We start from the raw sequence: 20725 nt of genomic DNA, 5'->3' as shown, positions 1-20725 counted from the left end.
TTTTTTTTGCTTTTTTTTCTTTGTAATATAATACAATTTGTTTATTAATCTTATTTTTATTTTATTTTTCCTTAACAGAGAGTACTAAGTGGAGAGAAAAATATACGGCAAACAAATAACCTTAACGGTAGTTATTAGTTGTTGCAAACATTTTTAAAGGTGAACCACGACAATAACCACTTGCATGCCTCTATGCTGTTCATGCAACGCTAAAGTCTCAACTTGAATTATTATGATTTTTGTTTTTTCTTTCGTTAGAGTTTTTATTTCCTTTACCGTAAAAAACACCAGCATGTAAATCATGAAAAATTCTTTAAAAAAATTTTTTTTTTCTTTTTTTCAAAATTTGCTTATATTTGTGTAGGTTGTTGTTATCTGGTGGAAAACAAACAAATAAACAAACAAACAAACAAACAAACACACACACACACACAGCAGTACAAAATATAGAAACAATCATCTATGTAGGTCAGTAGTAGTGGTAAATTGGTGTTGTAGTTGCCATTTTTGTTAAGATTCCATCCACTTGCAATTCCAGCATTCACTCACAGCAAACATAATCACATGCACAGAAACACATGCACATGGATAAACATAATCTCATACACGTATTCTTCTATATCCATACCCATACCCATATCCATATGCACATATATGCATACTTATATACATATATATACATATATATATATATGTATATATATGTATATATATATACACATATATATATATATACATATATATATATATGTATATATATGCTCAATTAAACGACATTGCATCTGTGACTTTTACATTTTAAGATAAATCTAACAGATAGCGCGCGGTATAAACATGAAATAAGCAAAAAAAAAAAAAAAAAATGCACTTGCGCGCGTTTACTCTCAAGTCAATACATATAGTACATATGCATGCATATTCATAGCGTTAGCCTAGTATATATTTTATAATTAAGTATGAATAATTGCTTAGAGCGTATGTATAGCAAAAATCTATACAAAAACTCCTAAGACATGGAAAGAGGTACCGTAAGGCAAGTTTTTTTCAAATTTCTGTTCTGCCATAATCGGATGGAAGTATACTTACGTTGTCGTTTTATTTGGAAAATAGTTAAAAAAAAAAAAAGAAAAGAAAGGAACAAAAACATTAAAGCGTTATATATGTTTGGAATTTTATTAAGTTTCTTTTTTAAACGCACGAGATAGGAACTACTTTCGACAGGAATGTCGCGTGCATGTGTGTATTGTCGTGTTGATTGCAATTTCATTATCTCATTGTCATATATTTCACTGTCTCTCAAGTTCTCAAGGTCGATGGGGTGTAACTGGTAGAAGCTCTACTACGACTTCTGATAAGAAAAAGATCCATTGACGAGTGTGAAAGAGAGCTACTCGGTAATTACACCCACTTAACATGGTGAAAAGCATTTGGAGAAGTTTCGTTTAATTTGCATTTAAATTGCAGAAAGAGGCATTATTTGTTTGGGTTAATCGATCGCACACTGCAACCGAAAGAGCCGGACAAAGATATTAGATTATCCTCAATGGTTCCATTTTTTTTTTTTAAATTTTTATCTATACTGACACATTCGTAGATCACGTAGTCACGAAATTTTTCAGTACTTTATACCTGTCGCGTGCCGTAAATAAATTTTGTGATGTATTTGTCGCGAAGCTACAAGAGGCAGAATTTTTAATGAACGCAACGAATCAAAAGTTCTCGTATATCTTATAACGATTAGTTGAATTATTGTGATTGCGTTTTTTTTTTCAAATCACCGATTATTTAAAATTAGATATCATTTAGGATATAATCGAATGTATAACTGAACGTTGTCAAATCTAATTGCTATATATATATATATATATAACGAAAGTTAAACAGATTCAATTGTCAATTGCATATGTAAAAGACTCGTAGTCTACAAAATTCAAATTGTGGTTGAATTTCTGTTCTTTACAGCTGCTTATGAACAGTAATCGGCTGTTAAGCATCACAATGCGATTTCAAACCCTTTGTATTTACTCTTGTCAGGTGAAAGTTAAGAACTTAAGTAAGTTTCTCAACCGTACTAATGACCCAATGATCGTGGACTCAATTCTCAAGTGCAGTAGAGTTGTCGATTAGGGCAATAGGCTTAGATGCAATGGTGTCAAGGCTAAAGACTTTGAATTTATTTCTCCGAAAACTTGAAAATTTTTATACTTTAAATCTTAAGTGCGTTGAGTGCTATGTTGTTCTTCAAAGCAAATACATTAGGTTCGTCTACGTATATTATGTCTTAAATATTTTTGAACATATACTGCGGCAATAGTGCTGCCTCATATGTTTACAGTAGTTTGCAGTAGTATAACACGAGTTACGCTTCTTTATAAAGCGATTTTTTCTGATGTAGAAAATTTCGCGAAATATACGCCTCAGCGACATACACTTTCCCTGTTTTTTTTCTCTTTTTTTCGTTACGTATCTCTGCCAAAAAAGAGTACTGAAAAAAGGAAAACAAAAAGATATAAATAGGGGAGGGTGAGGGAGGGTGTCCGCCTAAATCGCATATAATGTGTTTTTTCCTATTTTATTTTTTTTCGTGAATTGAAAGAATTTTTATCTTTAATGTTTTCTTTCGATTATTTGCACATATTCTATTAAATCGCTGACTTAATTCAAGCAATGAACAAATAAACCAAAATGTGGGAAACTTTATTTTATCTTTATTTTTCTTTTTGTTTTATGTTGATGTTGATTTTTGAAAGTAGGCGGGCTCACAATAACAAAAGACTAGCGATTTTATAATAATGCAGTGGTGGTGGTTACGAGCAAATATTGCTCTGGTTTTATACGCTATTGACTGGGGATTTAATGCATTTATCGTATATATGAAATAAGAAAACTAAAGTTTATGAAAGGAATTCCTTCTGCGATCAAGTATCTTAACCAGAATCGAGTAAATAAAAGTAAATACTGAAATTATTTATGAATGTTTTGCAATTTATGAATGGTACACGTGTAGCATACTATTTTACAATTTTTATATTAAACTTTAAGAAAATTTATATTAATTCTTATGAAAATTTCTGCAATTCAATAATATTTGAGAGGAAAAAAAAAGAAAAACGAATTTGCTTTTCTCTGAAAATGTTCGCTTCCTTTTGAAATCGCTTCGGCTATTTAGCTAACATGGGAATATTTAGTTATCGAACTCGCACTTGGAAGAGAAATTTCACATAAAGGGAACATTGAGTTGCCACGAACTTAATATAAATTTGTGGTAAATATCATCTTTTCTTATATATGCTTCCTCCAGGCGATAAGCAACTCTATTGATTGATTTGTTCATTTAGTACAAGACATATTTCTAAGTGTGTACAGGTCGAGAGAAAAATAGATGGGGTGCTATTCTTTCCCATTTCCTATTGAATTAAAGTCGCGAGACTGGCTTGGCCAATCAAAGATATCCAAGTTATGATTGAGTCGGATGTATATTGCGGATCATTATCCTGCTGAAATTGTACAGTTCCCAACAAGGTTTTAATATACAAATGTTTCCACTAATGTTTTCTCTGAGATGTAAGAGAGCGACACTGTCCCGAGAATAGTGGCCCCATACCATAAGATTTTAGTGTGGAATTCTTTTTCTTTTCACCGACATACGCTATTTCTTGCATCATCACCAAACAAATTTACTTTTTGCAATCGATCGTCGATCTCGAGTATATATCCCCACTGTTTAGAATTTAGATTTCTTAAGCGACTTTACATTGAAACCGAATTTCACTGGAATTGAAATTGATTGAAGTTGAGGCGAAACCGTTCCCAAGTATAAGACTTATGATCTTAGTTTAATTTTATTACCTTTAACATTCACTAAATTATGTTTGTGACTGATTTAGTACACGATTAGTTTAACGGTGGCTTCGTTATTGTTGGTGTTGGTGTGTTAAAGGAAACTATTTATTTATTTATTTTATTTAATATTATACTTTCACTCATTTAACTTCAAAGAAAAAGTTAATCACCTTAATTTGTGGTTGTAATTATGGCATAAGTATTTACGTATATATATATTTTGGAAAAAAATACCTGTCTACCTGTTAATGGATGTATTAATTACTTAGTGTGAAAAGAGAGGAAAAAAAAACACTGCTCCATATCTTTTCACTCCCATTCACATTTAAAAAAGGAAAAATTTCAAATATTTCTCTTGTCTATTAATGAGTTTTTCATGAGGCGTTCGATATTTCAAGTCATGTACTAACATTTGGGAAGTGATCGAAAAAGTGGTCCGACCCGAACGATTGTCAATAGTACTCGTCCTTAGGCCAAAATACATCAGTGTACCAAATTTCATCAAAATATCCCACAAATTGCTGCCCGCGACGCACAAGCTTAAGTCGATAGTGATTCCGAATCGTCAGATATAAGATAAGAAGCGTGTCGATTTCAAGTCCTTTTGCGTCATCATTCTGCATACATCAGCAGATTTTTAACATTAGATTTACGATGACCGTCAAATTGATGGGATTTTGCATTTAAAAATTCCGCATAAGGAAGTCGATATCTTTCGATGTAGCACATTTGTTTTTAAATATATGATGCACCAAATGGGATAAGCCGACTTCGTCTGTTTTGATGCACATATGAGGTTGTATGTCTATACTTTGCGAATCGTTACGTTGCAAAAATAAGGCTAAAGCCACAAAGACTCTTTCATCAATTAACAATAAGAACTAAAAAAATGGGCGTGATTCGTTCACAAATATGCCCATAATGCTTAAGAAGCTAAAGCAATTTCAGAAAACTCTGGCAAGTTTTTCATTTTATCGTCTATAACTCTCGATCCCGTAAGGATATTTTCGAAAATCGATGACACAGACGTTCATTAGGATCATGCAAGGAGTGTTGGGCAAGAAAACGAAGATACACAAATGTAGTCTTTTTTATAAGCTCTTTTTCACAAATTGTATTAAGCGAAGAGACAAACAAGGCATAGAAAAACTGAAAAGATATGCAACATGAATGACAACAATAACAAAAAAATTATATATGAATGATTGCAAATTCTCTTGAGGCATAGCCTAAACTACTTCGACCGTATTGTCAATCATCGGTTTTCAAAGTATTTGCTATAAGTTTCAGTTGTAAATTCTTATATATAAGACATAACCTTATTGACGAAAATATATTAAATAAATTTGTTTCCCTCGGGATGATTCACTTCTTTAAATACTAAGAGCGAATCGCATTACAACCATGAGATCTGCAGCAACAGTTACCGGCAGGCAGTTAAATGCATTCAGAATCGTATGATTTGAATCAGATGTCCATTAAATATAAAGTACACGTCATAAAAGGCAAGTATGTGGATATTGCGATTACTTCTTAATTCTAACTGTAGAATTGGATCGATTAACAGGTGTTCCTTTTCAAGTTTCAATCTGGCGTGTTTTCCGATTATTGAGATTAATGCATTCATTGTATCTAGTTATTGTGACCCAATCGTAGCAAATTATAAACTTGAAGACGTACTCCGGCGTAGTCATGAACAACAGTCACAACAATACTCTTCAGCATATTAAGTTTGTTATGAAACAAACAAAGTTCATACAAATCACACATGTAAAAATGCATAATGACTTGTAACGTCTCTGTGATAATTGCGTTAATCAATGGCATTAAATCATGACCTCCCATACATATTTGTACAAGTATACATGTATCATTAATTAAGCGAATTGGTATAGGCTCTCTAATGGTCGGCCAAGCCTGACTATAGGATTCTTACTTGTTTTTTTTTTTTTCTAATTGTGTTTTCTAGCACTGATTCTTTGGTCACGTTTGAAGTACATTTTTTAAAAGATATATTGCTATTAAGCGTTACGATTAAATTGAGAGAAAGGAAATGCTCCTTCAAAGTTCTCTGAGCATGAGTAAGTTTGATGATTATTAATAAATAATTCCTCAGCTTTCCTTAGTTTTTATTTTTCTTAGATTGTTAGTCATTTACTTCAATACGCCCATCGTAAAACTTTTGTCTTCACTATATATAAGTTTTTGGTTGCAATATTTATGACTTAATGCGATGATTTTTCTCAACGAGGCAAACTCATTTTTATTTCGAGAATTCTTTTAACTTTATTAGGTTATAATATAATTTTGTTTGCTACATATTAACACGAAATTTTTTTCTTATTTTATACGATTGTTCATTATTTTTATTATTTTTTTTTTTTTGTCAATTTTTCGCGCTGCACTTTTCATTACACCATCCTTGTTACATTTTTATTATGCAATTACGAGAAGTTGTTGTATTTGATGAAGTGAAGAACAAGACACTTGAGAATTTTAAAAGCTTGAGGCACGGCAATAAAAATCTCAAGCCTTTAAGAGTGAAAATAGATAAAGCGGCCGGGAGGCGTAAATAACTTACCATTTGTTCTAATTTTGTTAGGTAGTTCACGTTTTGTGCATTGGGTAACATTTTATCTTCACCTTATAATTGCAGGTAGCAATTAGTAACAATACGTATATATATTTTTTTATTTTTATGTGTATATATATATATATATATATTTGTCTTTTATTGTTCGATATTATGAATTTTTTCGTTTCGATTATTTAAATTTTTTTTTTTTTTTTTGCTTATTACAACACGTAAGTATTCACGAAAGTTAAATTTTGTTTTACTTTTTAATGTTAATGGAAGACTTCGCTTCAATTAGTGTATTATATTTAATAATTTTTATATTGAACTTTTTATTTTTTGTAATTTTCTTACTACTACCGCTATTTAACATATTTATGTATATTTAAAGTTAATTTTCGTTTGGCCCAACAGCACGTTTGTTTCGTTTGAAAGTCAGAAACGTTCTCAACGCAAGCGTTCATAATGAAAGAAAGTAAACGGCGTTCTATGCTTTTTTCTTTATTTATTTACTTTTTTTTTCTTTTACAAAAACCTCTCTATTTCTCACTTAGGCAATATACTCATATGTTTACGCGCATACATTCGTACGAGGGCAAGATGAAAAGTTTTGGAACTTGTTTCGAGATTATGCCGCTATTAAAATTTATAATGTTTACAGTGTGAATAAATGTTATGCCACGAGGCAAGTATTTAAGGCATTTGAATAATTCGCCATATGTGCGCGTTAATCTTCAAGGAAGATGGAATTTGGAAGAAAGTAAAACCGCATTCTTTCATAGACAGGCCAAAAGTTTTTGCAATGTTTCTAAGTTATGTTTAGATTAAATTGCCTAACGATTATCGCGGTAGTACATTTTCTTTTTCATTTACTTCAATTCTCTCGGTTCTCGGTAGTATTAATTTTCTATCTGAATTTACCCCACACTTACCCATACGTTGATAGGTTAGTATTTAGAACCTGATTATTTCAAAATCTCCACTAATATAAAGTTGGAAACACAAACATACAAAAAAAAAAAAAAAAAAGAAACGAGCTTATTCTCATTTAAAGTTTTAAAGTTTTTATTACATTTGTCCATTATTATTATTATGATTATTATTATTATTATGTTTAGAGTGCAAGTTGTACTACTTATTGTGGCACAAACCACACAAATATTTTCTTTCTTTTTCTTTTATATTTTTTGTACAATATGCAAGTACATAAGCGCTATGCAAGTTTACATATCCTCGGGAGACATACAATTTAGAATATATACATATATATATATATATATATATATATATAGCAGTGTGTAGTGTGTTTTCTCTTCTGGTTCATTTGTTCGTTCTTGTATTCTGCGCATCTTGTGTGTGATTTAAACAAGTTGTTTACTTCTTATCTCGCATTTCGTTTCGCTTCTTTTGCTGCCGATTATCATTATTATTATTTTTGACGTTGTTGTTAGTATTAGTATATATTGGGGTTGTTGTTATTGTTGTTGTTGCTAATATTGCTGTAGCTTAAGTTATTATTGTTTATATGCACGTTATCTATTTATCTTTCCATAAACATAAAGATTGGTTAGAAAGAAAATATACATGTGTATGCTGCTGAGATTGCATCACAGCTCTATTAAGCTTTTTTCTCTTTTTCCTCTTTCAGTAAACATTTTTATTTTTATTTATTATTGTGGATTTTTAAAATAATTTGTGAAATGTCATTAAATTACTTTGATTATTACGTAGCTGAACGAGGGAGGGGGGAAAAGAGCAGATGAAGAAAACTTGAGAAAGTTGAAAAACGTGACAATGATAGACAGGCAGACAGACAGACAGACATGGTTTTCAGATTGCGTAATTGCTTTTTATAGTTGTTGGTTAATTAGAGATTCCCTGATGAGAGCCGCCTGCCAGTTTCCTTCTTTTGCTCTTTTCAATTTTGATGAGCACATTAAGTTAAGAATTCGCTTAACCAGTAAGCTAACAAAACGCTTTCAATAAATTCAAATGAGTTTTGTTAATTATTTGATTCAATTTGCCTAACAATTAAGTGTTTTATAAAAGCATTTATTCGTTCACTGCCAAGTCGCCAAATGACCATTTTGTCTACATACCTCTACAAATAAATACTTATGTTGTTGCATAATAAACAAGGTCTTAAAACAGTTGGGCAACTAATGTTGAGGTTATGTCCACCCACTCTGCGACGATTATTCTAATAATTAAAATTATCGCAATTATCGCATTAAAATATTCGCTCTACGCACAAGGAAAATGTCTCTTTGTAAATAAGCAAAAATTTCATTTTCTACTTATTGCATTCTTACAAGGTATTGCAATGGTTTGCGGTTAACTCATTTATCGTTGCAGATTTTCTGCATTAAAATATGAAAAGTGTTTACGACGTGAAATTGTTTAAAGTGTTATCCTTCACATATCTGCTAATATAATATGGACGGATCCTTTAGAAGTTCTCTCTAATTTCTTTCTAATTTCCGTTTAGAAATCCAAGATGGACTTTGTATTATGTTATCAAAACAGGGAATGTACACTACATCTCGTTATGCTGGATTAGCGATTAGTTACAATCACAAGCTCATGTTAGGCATAGCTCCGCCATACCAGCACGTCTGGAGATTATTTTCGAAATTGTTTGATTTGGGCGAACGAGATCTCTGATAATATAAAACCAAAAACAATTATCTCTATCCGCAAAACGAACTTCCGGCCTTTTTCTCCTGAGTAACGAAATACCGAATGGAAGTGTCCGTGGTGATCGTAAGCGTAGTGACAAGTGAAGTGCGATACACAAAAATACGATAATAAACGTAGAGAGCATGCAAGGAGACTTACTAGAGATAATTAAGCATCTTGTTAATAATGATTCGAGATAAAGAGAAACAGTTTGTTGTTAGATTAACCTGGAAGCTAATGTGAAATAATGAATTCATGAAACCCCGTAACACGGTTTAATTGCCGGTGGAAGACCCTACCCAAATCCAAATGTACGCTTAGGAGAAGCCCTTAGTATTCAACGATGTGCTGCACGACGTGAGAAAGGATCCGCTTTTTCTGCTTTATTATCGCATCGACTAGGGCGAAAATTAGTCAGTCTTTCGCCAATGGCTAATCGATAGCCTACTAAAAATAAACATTCGTACGCGAAAAGCAAGGATTAACGTGTGGCGGCCTTTGAGACCTCATCACATGTTCTTCAATTTTGGAATAGATTTTAACATGGGCGTGGGCGTCTGTCACAGTGACAAGATTGTCTTTCTTTTCCCTAAGGATTATTGTTGATATTTTAATTAAATGTTTTCGAGCTCTCCAAATTCATTTCATTATATTTTGCAATCTAGAATCAATCTTGAAGTGTTTGGTTGGTCATGTGGAATCTCTAGCTTTCCGGGTATGCCCTCAACATAATTAGAAAATAATACTTAATACCTTAAATTTGTATTCAGTTTTAATCACTTGCTTGCAAAATTTCAGTAGCAAATAAACGGCTGAATGAAGGAATTTGCCTAAACAAATTTCCAATCGATGTTACGAGTGCTATGCGAAGTAACGATGATATATATATATATATATATATATATATATATATAAATATTTCTTGTAAATGTTGCTAAACAGGGCAAGAACGATGAAGATAAGTGATGATTATAATGCTATAAAAGCCGTTCGTCCGTTGTTTTACATTTCCTTATATTTGTTATTCTCATATATTATTCTGTTATAAGCTAAGCGAAAAATAATCGCTAAGAAAGCATCTTATTAGAACGAAAACGTGCACTTATAGTGAAGCAGTATTTATGATGATCTCCTTTTCAAGTTCGTGTCTTAAGTTTATTATATTAGTTGAAAAAAAAAAAAAAGAAAAAAAAAGACCGTTATGGATAAGTAAAATTTATTATGTATTAGACAAATCTAAGTTATCAGAATTTACAGCATTATTTAAAATATAAAAAATAGATGAAAGAGGAAAAGGAAAAGGAAAACACGGACTTCCTAAGGGTAAAACAGAAATATACAATGGCATAATGAATGATGCCTAAGAGAGACATGTATAGAGAAATGCGTTATTTTTATAAAAAAATTTTTTATAAAAAATATAAAAATCCGCATATGATTTATTCATCTATTGTGCAATATTTCATATGCAGTACTTATAACTTAAGCATTTAATATCATTTCATTGATTTAAAAATGTTTGAAGCATGAAATTATGAGATTTACATACAGCGGAAATTATTGCACATTTTCTTTTGTTTTTTTTGTTTTTTTTTTTTTTTTTACAATTGTAATATCAATTCCTATTTCCTATATCTGACAAAGTTGTGCTCATATTTGCATATATTGCAAGTTAAAAAAATTGTATTAATCTTAAATCGAATCTTAAGCACCTTAACACCCTTGGTAAGTAAGCACATGGAAATCATTGGTGCTTCAGTTTTTATTCAATTAATATTTTAAAATTCGATAGAAGCTTCAATATTCGAATATGGTTTAGTTCAAAGATATTAGCCAGCCGTAGACATAGGGTAACGAAAACCAAAAAGTGACTTGATTTTGGTGTTCTAAAGTGCAAGATAAGACAGACACGAAAAGTACGACTTTTTGTTCCTTAGGAATTCACACAAAATACATGTCTTAAAAATTGCTAAAGGGACAACAAAAGATAGAAATCATTTATATGTATTTAGGTTTACTATTGTCTTTACTTAGTTCTCTTTCCATTGTGTAGAACTGAATGCATGTAGTCTTCCTTATTAAGGGGGTAAACTTTATTCTTTTTTGTTTTTTCTGAATAGATGCTATGGACTTTTTATAGAATACTTGAGAAAAATTGATTACCCGTAGAAAACTTCTTTCTTGAATTTCCGAGATTTTGCGTTTTGGACATAGCGACTGACATTGCTGTGTGTAATTTCAATGTTACGAGAATATTGTGAATGAATATTAGCATCGAATCATACCGACGCTAAGCAGATTAAGAATGCTGAGCAGTGACTTTGACAGGCGCAGCAAAAGCAGCACGTTCACGGAGGGAAGAGAATGAGGAGAGGCAGTTTTATCGCCCTGCAATTCCCAACTACTAGAAAAACTAACAAAAAATTCATTATAAAAAAAAAAAAAATAAACACAAATCTATAACACACTCTACCCTTTTAAATGCGTTTATCTCGAATCAGAAATTTTCAAAACGGCACGTACCACATAACTCAAACAATTTTCGGGTTTTTCATTTGAAATCTTTGCACCATCTTTGAAACCACATTCCCTAGCGAAATGCGTAGGATTCTTTCGGCAATTTAATTTAAGCCTTTTTATTGATAAAAGAATGTCTTTTGCACTTCTTCAAGCAAACACTTACACAAAACATTTACACAAAAATAAATATTTCTGAAACTCCTTCGTAGCTCCGTATATTAAAGGATGTGGTTTAAATGATTTTTTTGCTTTCCAACTTTAAATTTGGATCTGTTATGCTGCGTGCCGCAGAGTCTTTTATGTGAAAAATGTCCCCAAAGAACAGCTGGGGTGTGGGCATTTTTCAATAGCTTTCCAAAATAATTTCTTTTTTCCTGGTACTTTAAACTACGCTTAATAACTTCCTCAGGTATTATTATTCTACAACGTTTTCTTCTATTCCAAAGAAAATACCAAAACAATTTTTTCTTTTCAGGATGTCACTGTGTTTCATCCTCTTAAATGTATTGTATTATAAAACAATTTATTAGTGTGATATTTAATGTTATTGCTATGTCTGAATCAGGCTTTCTCTGTGACTCTCTTACTCTTTCTCTTTCTTAAATAGTTTCATTCGAATATGATTATTTCCATGCAAGTCAGTCGGCGCGGTTCACATCCCAGTGTCAGCTATAGTGCACAGCTCAGTCGATCGAAGGCATAATGCTTACCAATTGGGCCGCACCCATTGTGCTTCGGCAACTCCCTATCGCTTGCTCTGCCCTCACTTCTTTCTGCTCATCGACCTGTTTCATGTAAAGGACTCATCCCCTGAGTAATTAGTCATATTAAAAGAAAAAAAAAAAACAAGGTAAGTTACACACACATGTCACAATGAATCTGCTTAACATTTGATGCATTACTATTTTGGCTTTGCACTTAGCAATGATTTACCAAAAAAGAAGAACGCTTTTCTTGCTTCATTTATGCTTTAGTGCGGTAACATGCCGGTTAAAGTGAAGGATATTCCAAGTATTTAGGTGTTTATTTATTTAGTTAGATTTGATGCCAAAAGTTTTTCAATTCGTTTTGTTTTTGTTGTTAATATAATTTGCATTTATCTAACGTAGCTGTGAATAAAATAGTTTAACATTCTGTTCGCGTGCATTTGTTCAACGATATTAAAGGATTTTCACATATTTACTTGATATTTTGTATTGTGCTGTCATCATGGTATATAGTAGTGTCATTTACAAACAATATACGTCTTTTCGATTTTATTGAGCATATCGAAGGTAAATAAATTAAAAAGGAATCGAGGAATTGACCATTTTCCTGTTGTAACGCAATGCACCAAGATTAGGAACTCCTTTACTCTTTCAAGGTTGATAAAATATTTCAAAATTGTTGTCGTTTGTAAAATTTGATTAACAAACAAACAGCTGAGCGGATAAAGCTGAACTGATTTGCAATGTTCTTCTAATCTGGAATATATAAAACAATTTTGTGAAATTTTGTCTCCAAAGGATATTTGCTTGCTATTCATGACAATTTTTAGTCTAGACATGCTCTAACTAAATCGATTCAGAATTGCACACTGAATGCAAGTAAAAAAGATCTAGATATTTTTGGCTTTTAGGTGAGACGGTTAACCAATTTAATATACTCTCCAGTTAGAAGAGATTTTAAGCTTTCTTCTTATACATAAGAGGAAATCGTAATAAAAATCTGAACAAAACAATTAAATAGAGCATAAAAGAAGTAATGATTTTCCTTCTTTTTTTTTTTAAATCTTTTTCCACAAAATGAATAACTCGCAAGTAAATATAAAATAAAAGAATAAGTTACGACGTTATTGGTAGGCAAGCGGCGCTATTAAATACTCCACATCACTACTTGCGAACGGACGTCCTCACTATCAAAAATTACAACTTGCTCTCATAAAAATATATATAGGAAAATATAAATATATGGAGATGGGATCGTTCAACAACTAGACCTATGTGGTCTAAAGTTTTACCTTGCAAGTCGATCTATCGAATCTCTGTTTTCGATGACTTTTCATTATGAATATTGAATACAAGGTAAAAAAATTATATTTGGCCGTGGTCGAGTCTCCTACACCCATTACCCTTATCCTAAAAAAGTGGCCTACAAGTCCTTTTCTTTAACACCCATATCGACGGGAATGTGAAGAAAAAATTAATTCACCACATCGCAACGCCTAGCTCTACTCACACCACATTCTATTTTCCTTGTCCTTTTATTTGATTCCCAACTGTTGTACTGTACGAGTCTGCGTGCAAGAAATTCCAATCCTTCTGCAAATTTAGAGACGATTGTTGCAGACGGGCACACAGACCGAGAGACATGCTTAAATAGGTTTAGAATTTTATATCGACCGAGAATATATATACTGTAAGGGGTCTCTGAAGCTTTCTTCTACATGTTACAAAGGTTTTGACGAAATGAATATACCTCTCATCCTTCGGTAATGGGTACATAGAAATTAGGTTTTATTGGCATATGAAGACTTCTTCCCTTTCCTTTTTTTTATAAGAACATTTTATATAGCTCACCTTCTCAAAAATGTCCTGAGAGCCTTAGTATGCCAAAGTATTATTTTTCAACGATCTTTGTCGAGAAATAATATATATGAAAAATTATTTTCCTTTCGTGTTGAATAAATTGAAAAGTACATAGCGTTTGTCCTTGCGGCAAAATATGTAAATATATTGCGTTTCTTCAAAGTGTCTCTAAACTTGCAACCTACCACCGAAATGGGGCAAACAGATATACACACATGATTAAGTCGATGCAGAAACTGAATTTGCATCGATTAATATGATGAAGACAAATAAGCGAATCTGTCTGACGTGTTTCTCGATATATGCTGCTCACGTTCAACTCAACTGAACATGCCGTTGCTAAGTAAATGGAGTAAGGTATAAATATGTATAAATTGTGCCAGCGGTGGTGGTGTTGTACATTTGTAAAGTGAACGTTAGAACTTATATAAGAGCAATAAAACATTTCTAAATTCTTTTAAGCATATACACAATATTATGTAATAATAGTCTGTGTTATCTAAGTTTCGCTGGCTGCGTTTTTTTTCATAGCCGGAAAAGAGGTACCGTCCAATAAGCAACAGTTTGCGGGTAGTATGGTAATAAATCAACAAACTAAATAATAAAATGCTTGCTAATAAATAAGAAGAGATTATAAAAATAGTGAGAGCTGAAAAGAAGGAGAAAAAGTAAAGTTAAAAAGAATTTCAAATGAATTTCAAATGTTTATCCACTTTGGGATCTCGTTCGCATAAATTAAAACAAAAAAAAAACAAAAAAGAAAGCGTATTTTCCTAGACTACTATTGCTTACTTTTTTATTCAGAAGAGCCTAATATTTACGCAAAGTGTTCAAATATGTCAATTGTTGCCATATTTTGATACCGTTAATACCACGACACGTAATAAGTTCGTAGAATCACATACACATGCTGCCCCTGTGAACACGAAATGTGTCATAATTTGATGGCATGCTCGTCATTAGTTTACAAGCCACATGTCCTTTAGTGACATTTATTTTGCAAGTTTCAGACAAATCTGGATTTCATGGGTTGATCAAGCATTGCTTCGTAAATGACAAAAAATACCGTTTGGATTCTGTCCCCTCGAGACGAATGGTAAAGAAGTGTTTCGCTGATTTTAAACGCGACCGCGAAAGAAGTGCACATAATCCTTTAAGGAGATCGAAAATTGAAATTGCGTGAGATAGCTAATACCTAAAAGTTGCCCGTACGAAAGCTCTTTTGATATAAAAAGATCGCATTATCAAACCTGATGCCCTAAAGATCTATTGCACTGATATATTGTTAGTGTTTGTTATCGCTTATATATTAAAAAGAAATGCTTCAAGAAACAGAAGACTTTCGGTTCAAAAACTTGCACTATTCACCAAAATACCCATCCAGCGGAGTCTTGATCTTACTGAAAACGAGCAACGGGCTTAGAATGACTGAAAAGTCAGCGTTCTGTAACAATTGCTACCAATGCTTTCGCAATAGGCTCCTTGGGGTCTGTCTTCAACCCATACGCCTTCATGTTAGCTAAAAGGTCGTTATTTGCTAATGGTGAGTATCACTGTCCTGGTATAAGTATAATAATATTAATAACTGAACAAGATTCTTCCCGTCCATAGCTCATAGAAAAATTGACGCAGTCTAACTCCCTTTAATAAGTTTCAAGCTAGCAACTGATATCTGTCGCAATTTAGTTCGCCATTATGGGGATTAAGGTTTCTTTTTGTGAAACTTCTATGAGTTGAGGGGACGCACAAGTCGACATATAGATAATAGAATATATTGATTATTTTTTAACGAGAATTTTTTCATTTGACAAACAGAATAATATAATGAATATATTACTGGGATAATAGGTTTAAAAGCATAACTCAAAGTATTTCAGAAAACCTCTGTCTATTATAAAATTATTTTTGATTATTTCATTAAAACAATTGTTACTAATTTAAATGATATGTTGAAATCGATTAAAATAATTCGCAATATTAACTAAAAACACGCATTCTGTACGGGAGCACTATCTGCACTCAACTATAAATGCTTATAAGTTTTGTTCGAATACTACAGATAGATAAAGAGTTTCTCATCATCAACAACATGTTACGTTTCTTTGGTATTTGCATTGTAACGGCAATAATTGCCTGGGACAGTGTGAAATCGTTACCGCATCCTCCGGCCACGACGGCAGCTCCTTTCAAGCAAAGCTACGATAATAAATTTGATAACGTCGATCTGGATGAGATATTAGGACAAGAACGTTTACTTAAAAATTATATTAAATGCCTAGAAGGTGCCGGACCTTGCACACCAGATGGTAAAATGTTAAAGGGTATGTATATATGTCCATAGACTTATAGATTTTCTTATTTACTATACTTTCTATTCAGACATTTTTGATATTCTATTTTTTATCTATTTTGTGTTGTGTGTGTTGTACGATTAACAAATGAAAATTTTAAGGTTATGCAAATTTTAGAGACAATACCGGACGCTATGGCGACCGATTGCGCCAAATGTACCCAGAAACAGAAATACGGTTCGGAGAAGGTGACGCATTTCTTAATCGACAATCGTCCCGAGGATTGGGAACGTTTGGAGAAAATCTACGATCCCGCAGGGACATATCGAACCGCGTACTTGGCGGGGAAAGCGGAAAACAAGGATACAAACTTAGCGATCACTACTACTGAGGCGAACAATGATTCCATACCGAAGGCCTGACGTTGATGGAAAATGCAAAGAATTTCGTTAATATATTAATTTTATTACTTTTAATTGTGTTATATGTTTTCGGACTTTACTATTGTTATGCAATCATTATAGACAAAGAAATTAAAAAAAAACCATAATTGCGGACTTCCTAAAGGATGCATGCTTTTTTTTATCAGCGCGAACTTTGTGTGTTTTTAGGAGGACAAAATTGAATTTTTCTTAAATTTTTATTTATTTTCATTTTGATGTACAGTAAAATTTAGAAACCCGCTGAACCGGGCTATCAGATACGTACTTTGCGTTAACTATCCTTTGGCTATAAATGATGTATACGTTATATTAGTTATCATGTTTATGATTATAGGTATGATTGTATTTTGATTATCTTATGGTACAGTAATTGCTTATACATTACGAACAGGGCAGTATTATTTCACATGACACTAAGAGAAAAATTGACGGAACGGTTTACAGCTGAACAAGTAAAAGAGTCACAGTCATTAACGAACGGCTCTAGGTAATATGCAGTAAGTGCAGTAATATTAGTTATTAGCGGCTTGCAACAGATTGGAACCGAATAGTTGAATAAATACGAGTTGCGACTACCAACTCAGTGTACGTGATACGTTTAAAGTACAGCGCGGAAGAGTTTTCTGAATTTTATCTGCAGTGACTGATCGGCCATTAAAAGCATAGCACTTGCTAATTGAGCACGAACCCACCAAGCCGCGACCATTGTCTATCCCTTTTTCATTGCTTTAGGGACATCCTCCTATACGAGTAGAAACATCCCCTGAGTGGTGGGTCATATTAAAAAAACAACGAAAGAAAGGAAATGCAGATGAAATCTATTTAGAATCTCACCTATGTGTATATACGTGTATATATCGGTATAAACATAGTGTTATGTGCGTACTACTTTCAAATACGATCTGAAAAATACTTACAAAGTTCTAGATGAAATTGCTTATAATCAAAATGCAATAAACGCATCATTCGTTGCTCTTATGACTTTGCTGATCTCAATATATACAGGCCCAATGAAATATAAAAGCTTCCCTCATTTTAAAATGCCCTTGGCCTGAGCAATGTCATATATAGATATATACATATATATGTCGCTAAATATTTATTTAGTAGTTGCATTTGTTAACGGTTCAGAAAGATGATCATGTCATAAATATCTCAAAAATTGCGTCCTATAGGTTGAACACGGGAAGACAAGGCCGACAGACAAGCTTATATGGATTCAGAAATTGACTCTTGAGTGATTCTAAATCGATCAGTGGCAAATGATCTGAATCTATTTCAACTACTTTTGGGCGTTGCACCAAGCACCACGCACACATACATCACCTTGCACCATGTAATGTACAAGTAATGTATGGCTGGCATGGGTAACCGGCGGCACGCGATCCGCTTCCAACCTGCGATGTTGTCAAGTTCGACCAAGTTTCAAATTTCAAAGAATTCAATTTGCTCGCACTTAGCCATGCTGCAAATGAATGGTATCTGCGTTCACTACCTGTGCGCTGTGCAGTTATTATCTGTGAAATGTGTTTGGATGCAATTAAAAGGCGGGGACATTGATACACAATGCCATATTTGTAATAGTAGTTGAGCCTTGTTCTGGGCCTCGCCATCATATGAAGATTGAAATTGGCCTGTTGACGAAAAATTTGCCTGACCTTGATGTAGGGTGTAATGACACGTTTGCTTTAAGCTTTATTCTAACATACTGACGGATAGACTTGAACATTTACATGTGCTTATGTAAAAGACCAAATCTAAAAATCTGTTTTAATAGAGCTTACGGGTCTCTTATTGGCTTCGCTTGGGATTACGGATTCCTAGTATGTTATATTCGCGGAGAGAGAGAGAACAATGAATGCGGATTCATACACGTTAAAAACAGCTAAAGCTTTAAACGATTAGAGTCAATGCAAATCTGAAATCGTTTTCGATTTTAAAAATAGTATTTTTATTTTAAGTTATTTTTTATCGGAATGTGAACTGAATGGTTCACCACATATTTTTTATCAAAACGATGTTTAATTACCTTGTGGGTTTCTTTCATTTATACATGATAAAAACCTACACACAAACGCTTCTATATAGGTACGCATCACAAATGTTTTATTATTGTCACATGTTGAGGTTTTCATAGAAAATCAACGATCACTTCAAAATACATTACGTGTCCCTGTAGGGGTCGCTTGAATTCAAGCAATCATACACATACACATATAGATAAGTGGACAATCTTTTAAAATTTATGGCCTAAAAGTACGTAATGTCGACATAAATAATCGTAGATTTCTATATAATTTTAGCAAACAAAAAAAAAAAAAAAATCTAGTTTTACTTGCGTTTAAACATTGAATCGGTGCTAATGCGTAGATATAGAGTGACTGTTTGGCCGGTGGTGGGTTGTATTGAGTTCTAGTTTTATTTTTAACTCTTTTGCTAATTTTTTTTTTTTTTTAAGTATAAATTTTCTTTTTTTTTAACTGCGAATTACTCGTATAACACGTTATCACGTAATGTTTCTTAAATTTTTCATCGTTTTTGGTATTTCTACGCATATTTTGTTTTCCTAGCTTGTTGTTATTGTTTTTGTTGTAAGATGTAAGAAAAATATGTCTTGCATACACTTGTTGGTTGGTAAACGGGCACGTTATACATTTCAATTTTTTTTTTTTTTTTTTTTTTTTTTAAGCCAGACGATGTAATCAATATTCCAAAAATAAACGTAACCGATAACCTGTTTTCATTTAACAAAAAAAGAAATATTTAACAAAATTTTTTTTCTCTCTTTTCTTACTATATTTTCTGCTTAGCTCGCTTTTACAATTGGTCTTAATTCACATGTACTCGCCCGACTTTATGTTTTGAATTTTTCTTAACTGGACCGTTATAAAAGTAAGAAATCAAGACTTGACAGTTATGTAACCTAAAAATACGAGGCATTCAGCTCTACATATACTTTGAGCCAATGTTTGCTTATATGTAATTAATTGTCTTGTGTATGTTAAATTTTTCCAGTTAATCAAAGACTTTTTATTTTGCAGCAAAGGCTATAAATACTAAAAATATTTTATTAAAATTTTTTCGATATTATTTTATTTGTAAAAATTTCAATAAAAAAAATTATCTTTTTTTTGTGAGTTTTCAATTTTATTGGAAACTAATAAAAATGCATAATATATGTTATCTATGGCTGCGGTAAGTGGTAGTCCATTAATACACACTATATATTTTGGTGTTTTGCTCGATATTTTTAAAGATAGACCACGCCTATTTTTAAAATTGATAAAAGTTTTGAAGTCGGTTTGGAATTTTGCGAGCTACTTTGAAAGCGGCAGCAACGTACGGACGGACGGACGGAGGCATGGTTATGTGTGAACACTTTGGTATAAATACATCTTCGCCACATAGGGCGAATTACAAATCGATAAGCAACCAGTGAAAAACCTGTATTCACCTCGTAGCTATTAATCCTTCATTATGGATGTTTCTGCTAATCGTAGTTACTTAGTGCATCATTCCATTTTTTCAATGATCATATGTTGTCTATGCAAAGTGTCCTTTTGTTAGCCCTGGTGAGATGAATCTTTGGGCTATTCTTTAAGTTACATAATTAGCGGATCAATCAACTAAAATTTGCATTCTGTCTCCTATGAGGACTTGGGATGATCTATCATTTATTAAGTCTAACCTTGTCGGTCCTTCTGTTCGTCTATCCGTCATGCTTTTCGCGCACAATCGCAATAGGCCGCAATTTTTGGAAATGTTTTTATGCAATTTGGCCCAAGAACGAATACTAGTGATTAATGA

General features: G+C 32.6%; 2 protein-coding genes across 5 annotated transcripts in view; one reads left to right on the top strand and one right to left on the bottom strand.

Moving 5' to 3' along the window:
* LOC119633083 (rhophilin-2) overlaps positions 1-20725 on the bottom strand; it is a 112268-nt gene that overhangs the window by 40075 nt on the left and 51468 nt on the right. Inside the window, exon 1 of one of the 3 annotated variants that reach the window (XM_038026320.1) lies at positions 6425-6532. The exons of the other annotated variants lie outside the window; for them this stretch is intronic. Within the exon in view, the coding sequence (XP_037882248.1) occupies positions 6425-6475 (51 nt within the window). The 5' untranslated portion in view covers positions 6476-6532. Of the gene's footprint in view, positions 1-6424; positions 6533-20725 lie in introns of those variants that run through there. 3 annotated transcript variants of the gene reach the window in all.
* Positions 15527-17041, top strand: LOC119633099 (putative odorant-binding protein A10). 2 transcript variants are annotated; one of them, XM_038026333.1, is made up of 2 exons: positions 15527-16505; positions 16653-17041. In XM_038026333.1, exons 1-2 carry the CDS (start codon positions 16214-16216, stop codon positions 16895-16897), a joined length of 537 nt encoding a protein of 178 aa, XP_037882261.1. In that variant the 5' UTR covers positions 15527-16213; the 3' UTR covers positions 16898-17041. The 2 variants fall into 2 exon arrangements, with proteins under 2 accessions (XP_037882261.1, XP_037882271.1); XM_038026343.1 differs by having other exon boundaries at positions 15541-16505; positions 16637-17041.

The sequence above is a fragment of the Glossina fuscipes genome, unplaced genomic scaffold (assembly GCF_014805625.2).
Source record: "Glossina fuscipes isolate IAEA_lab_2018 unplaced genomic scaffold, Yale_Gfus_2 0, whole genome shotgun sequence".
Classification (NCBI taxonomy): domain Eukaryota; kingdom Metazoa; phylum Arthropoda; class Insecta; order Diptera; family Glossinidae; genus Glossina; species Glossina fuscipes.
The sequence above is the reverse complement of the archived record's forward strand: the minus strand, read 5'-3'. Positions and strand labels throughout refer to the sequence as shown.

Bases quoted from the DNA above. Each gene is read 5' to 3' on its own strand.
- LOC119633099 (XM_038026333.1), top strand. From the start codon at position 16,214: ATGCTTATAAGTTTTGTTCGAATACTACAGATAGATAAAGAGTTTCTC. The intron at 16,506-16,652 runs GTATGTATATAT...TGCAAATTTTAG, and splicing joins AGATGGTAAAATGTTAAAGG to AGACAATACCGGACGCTATG.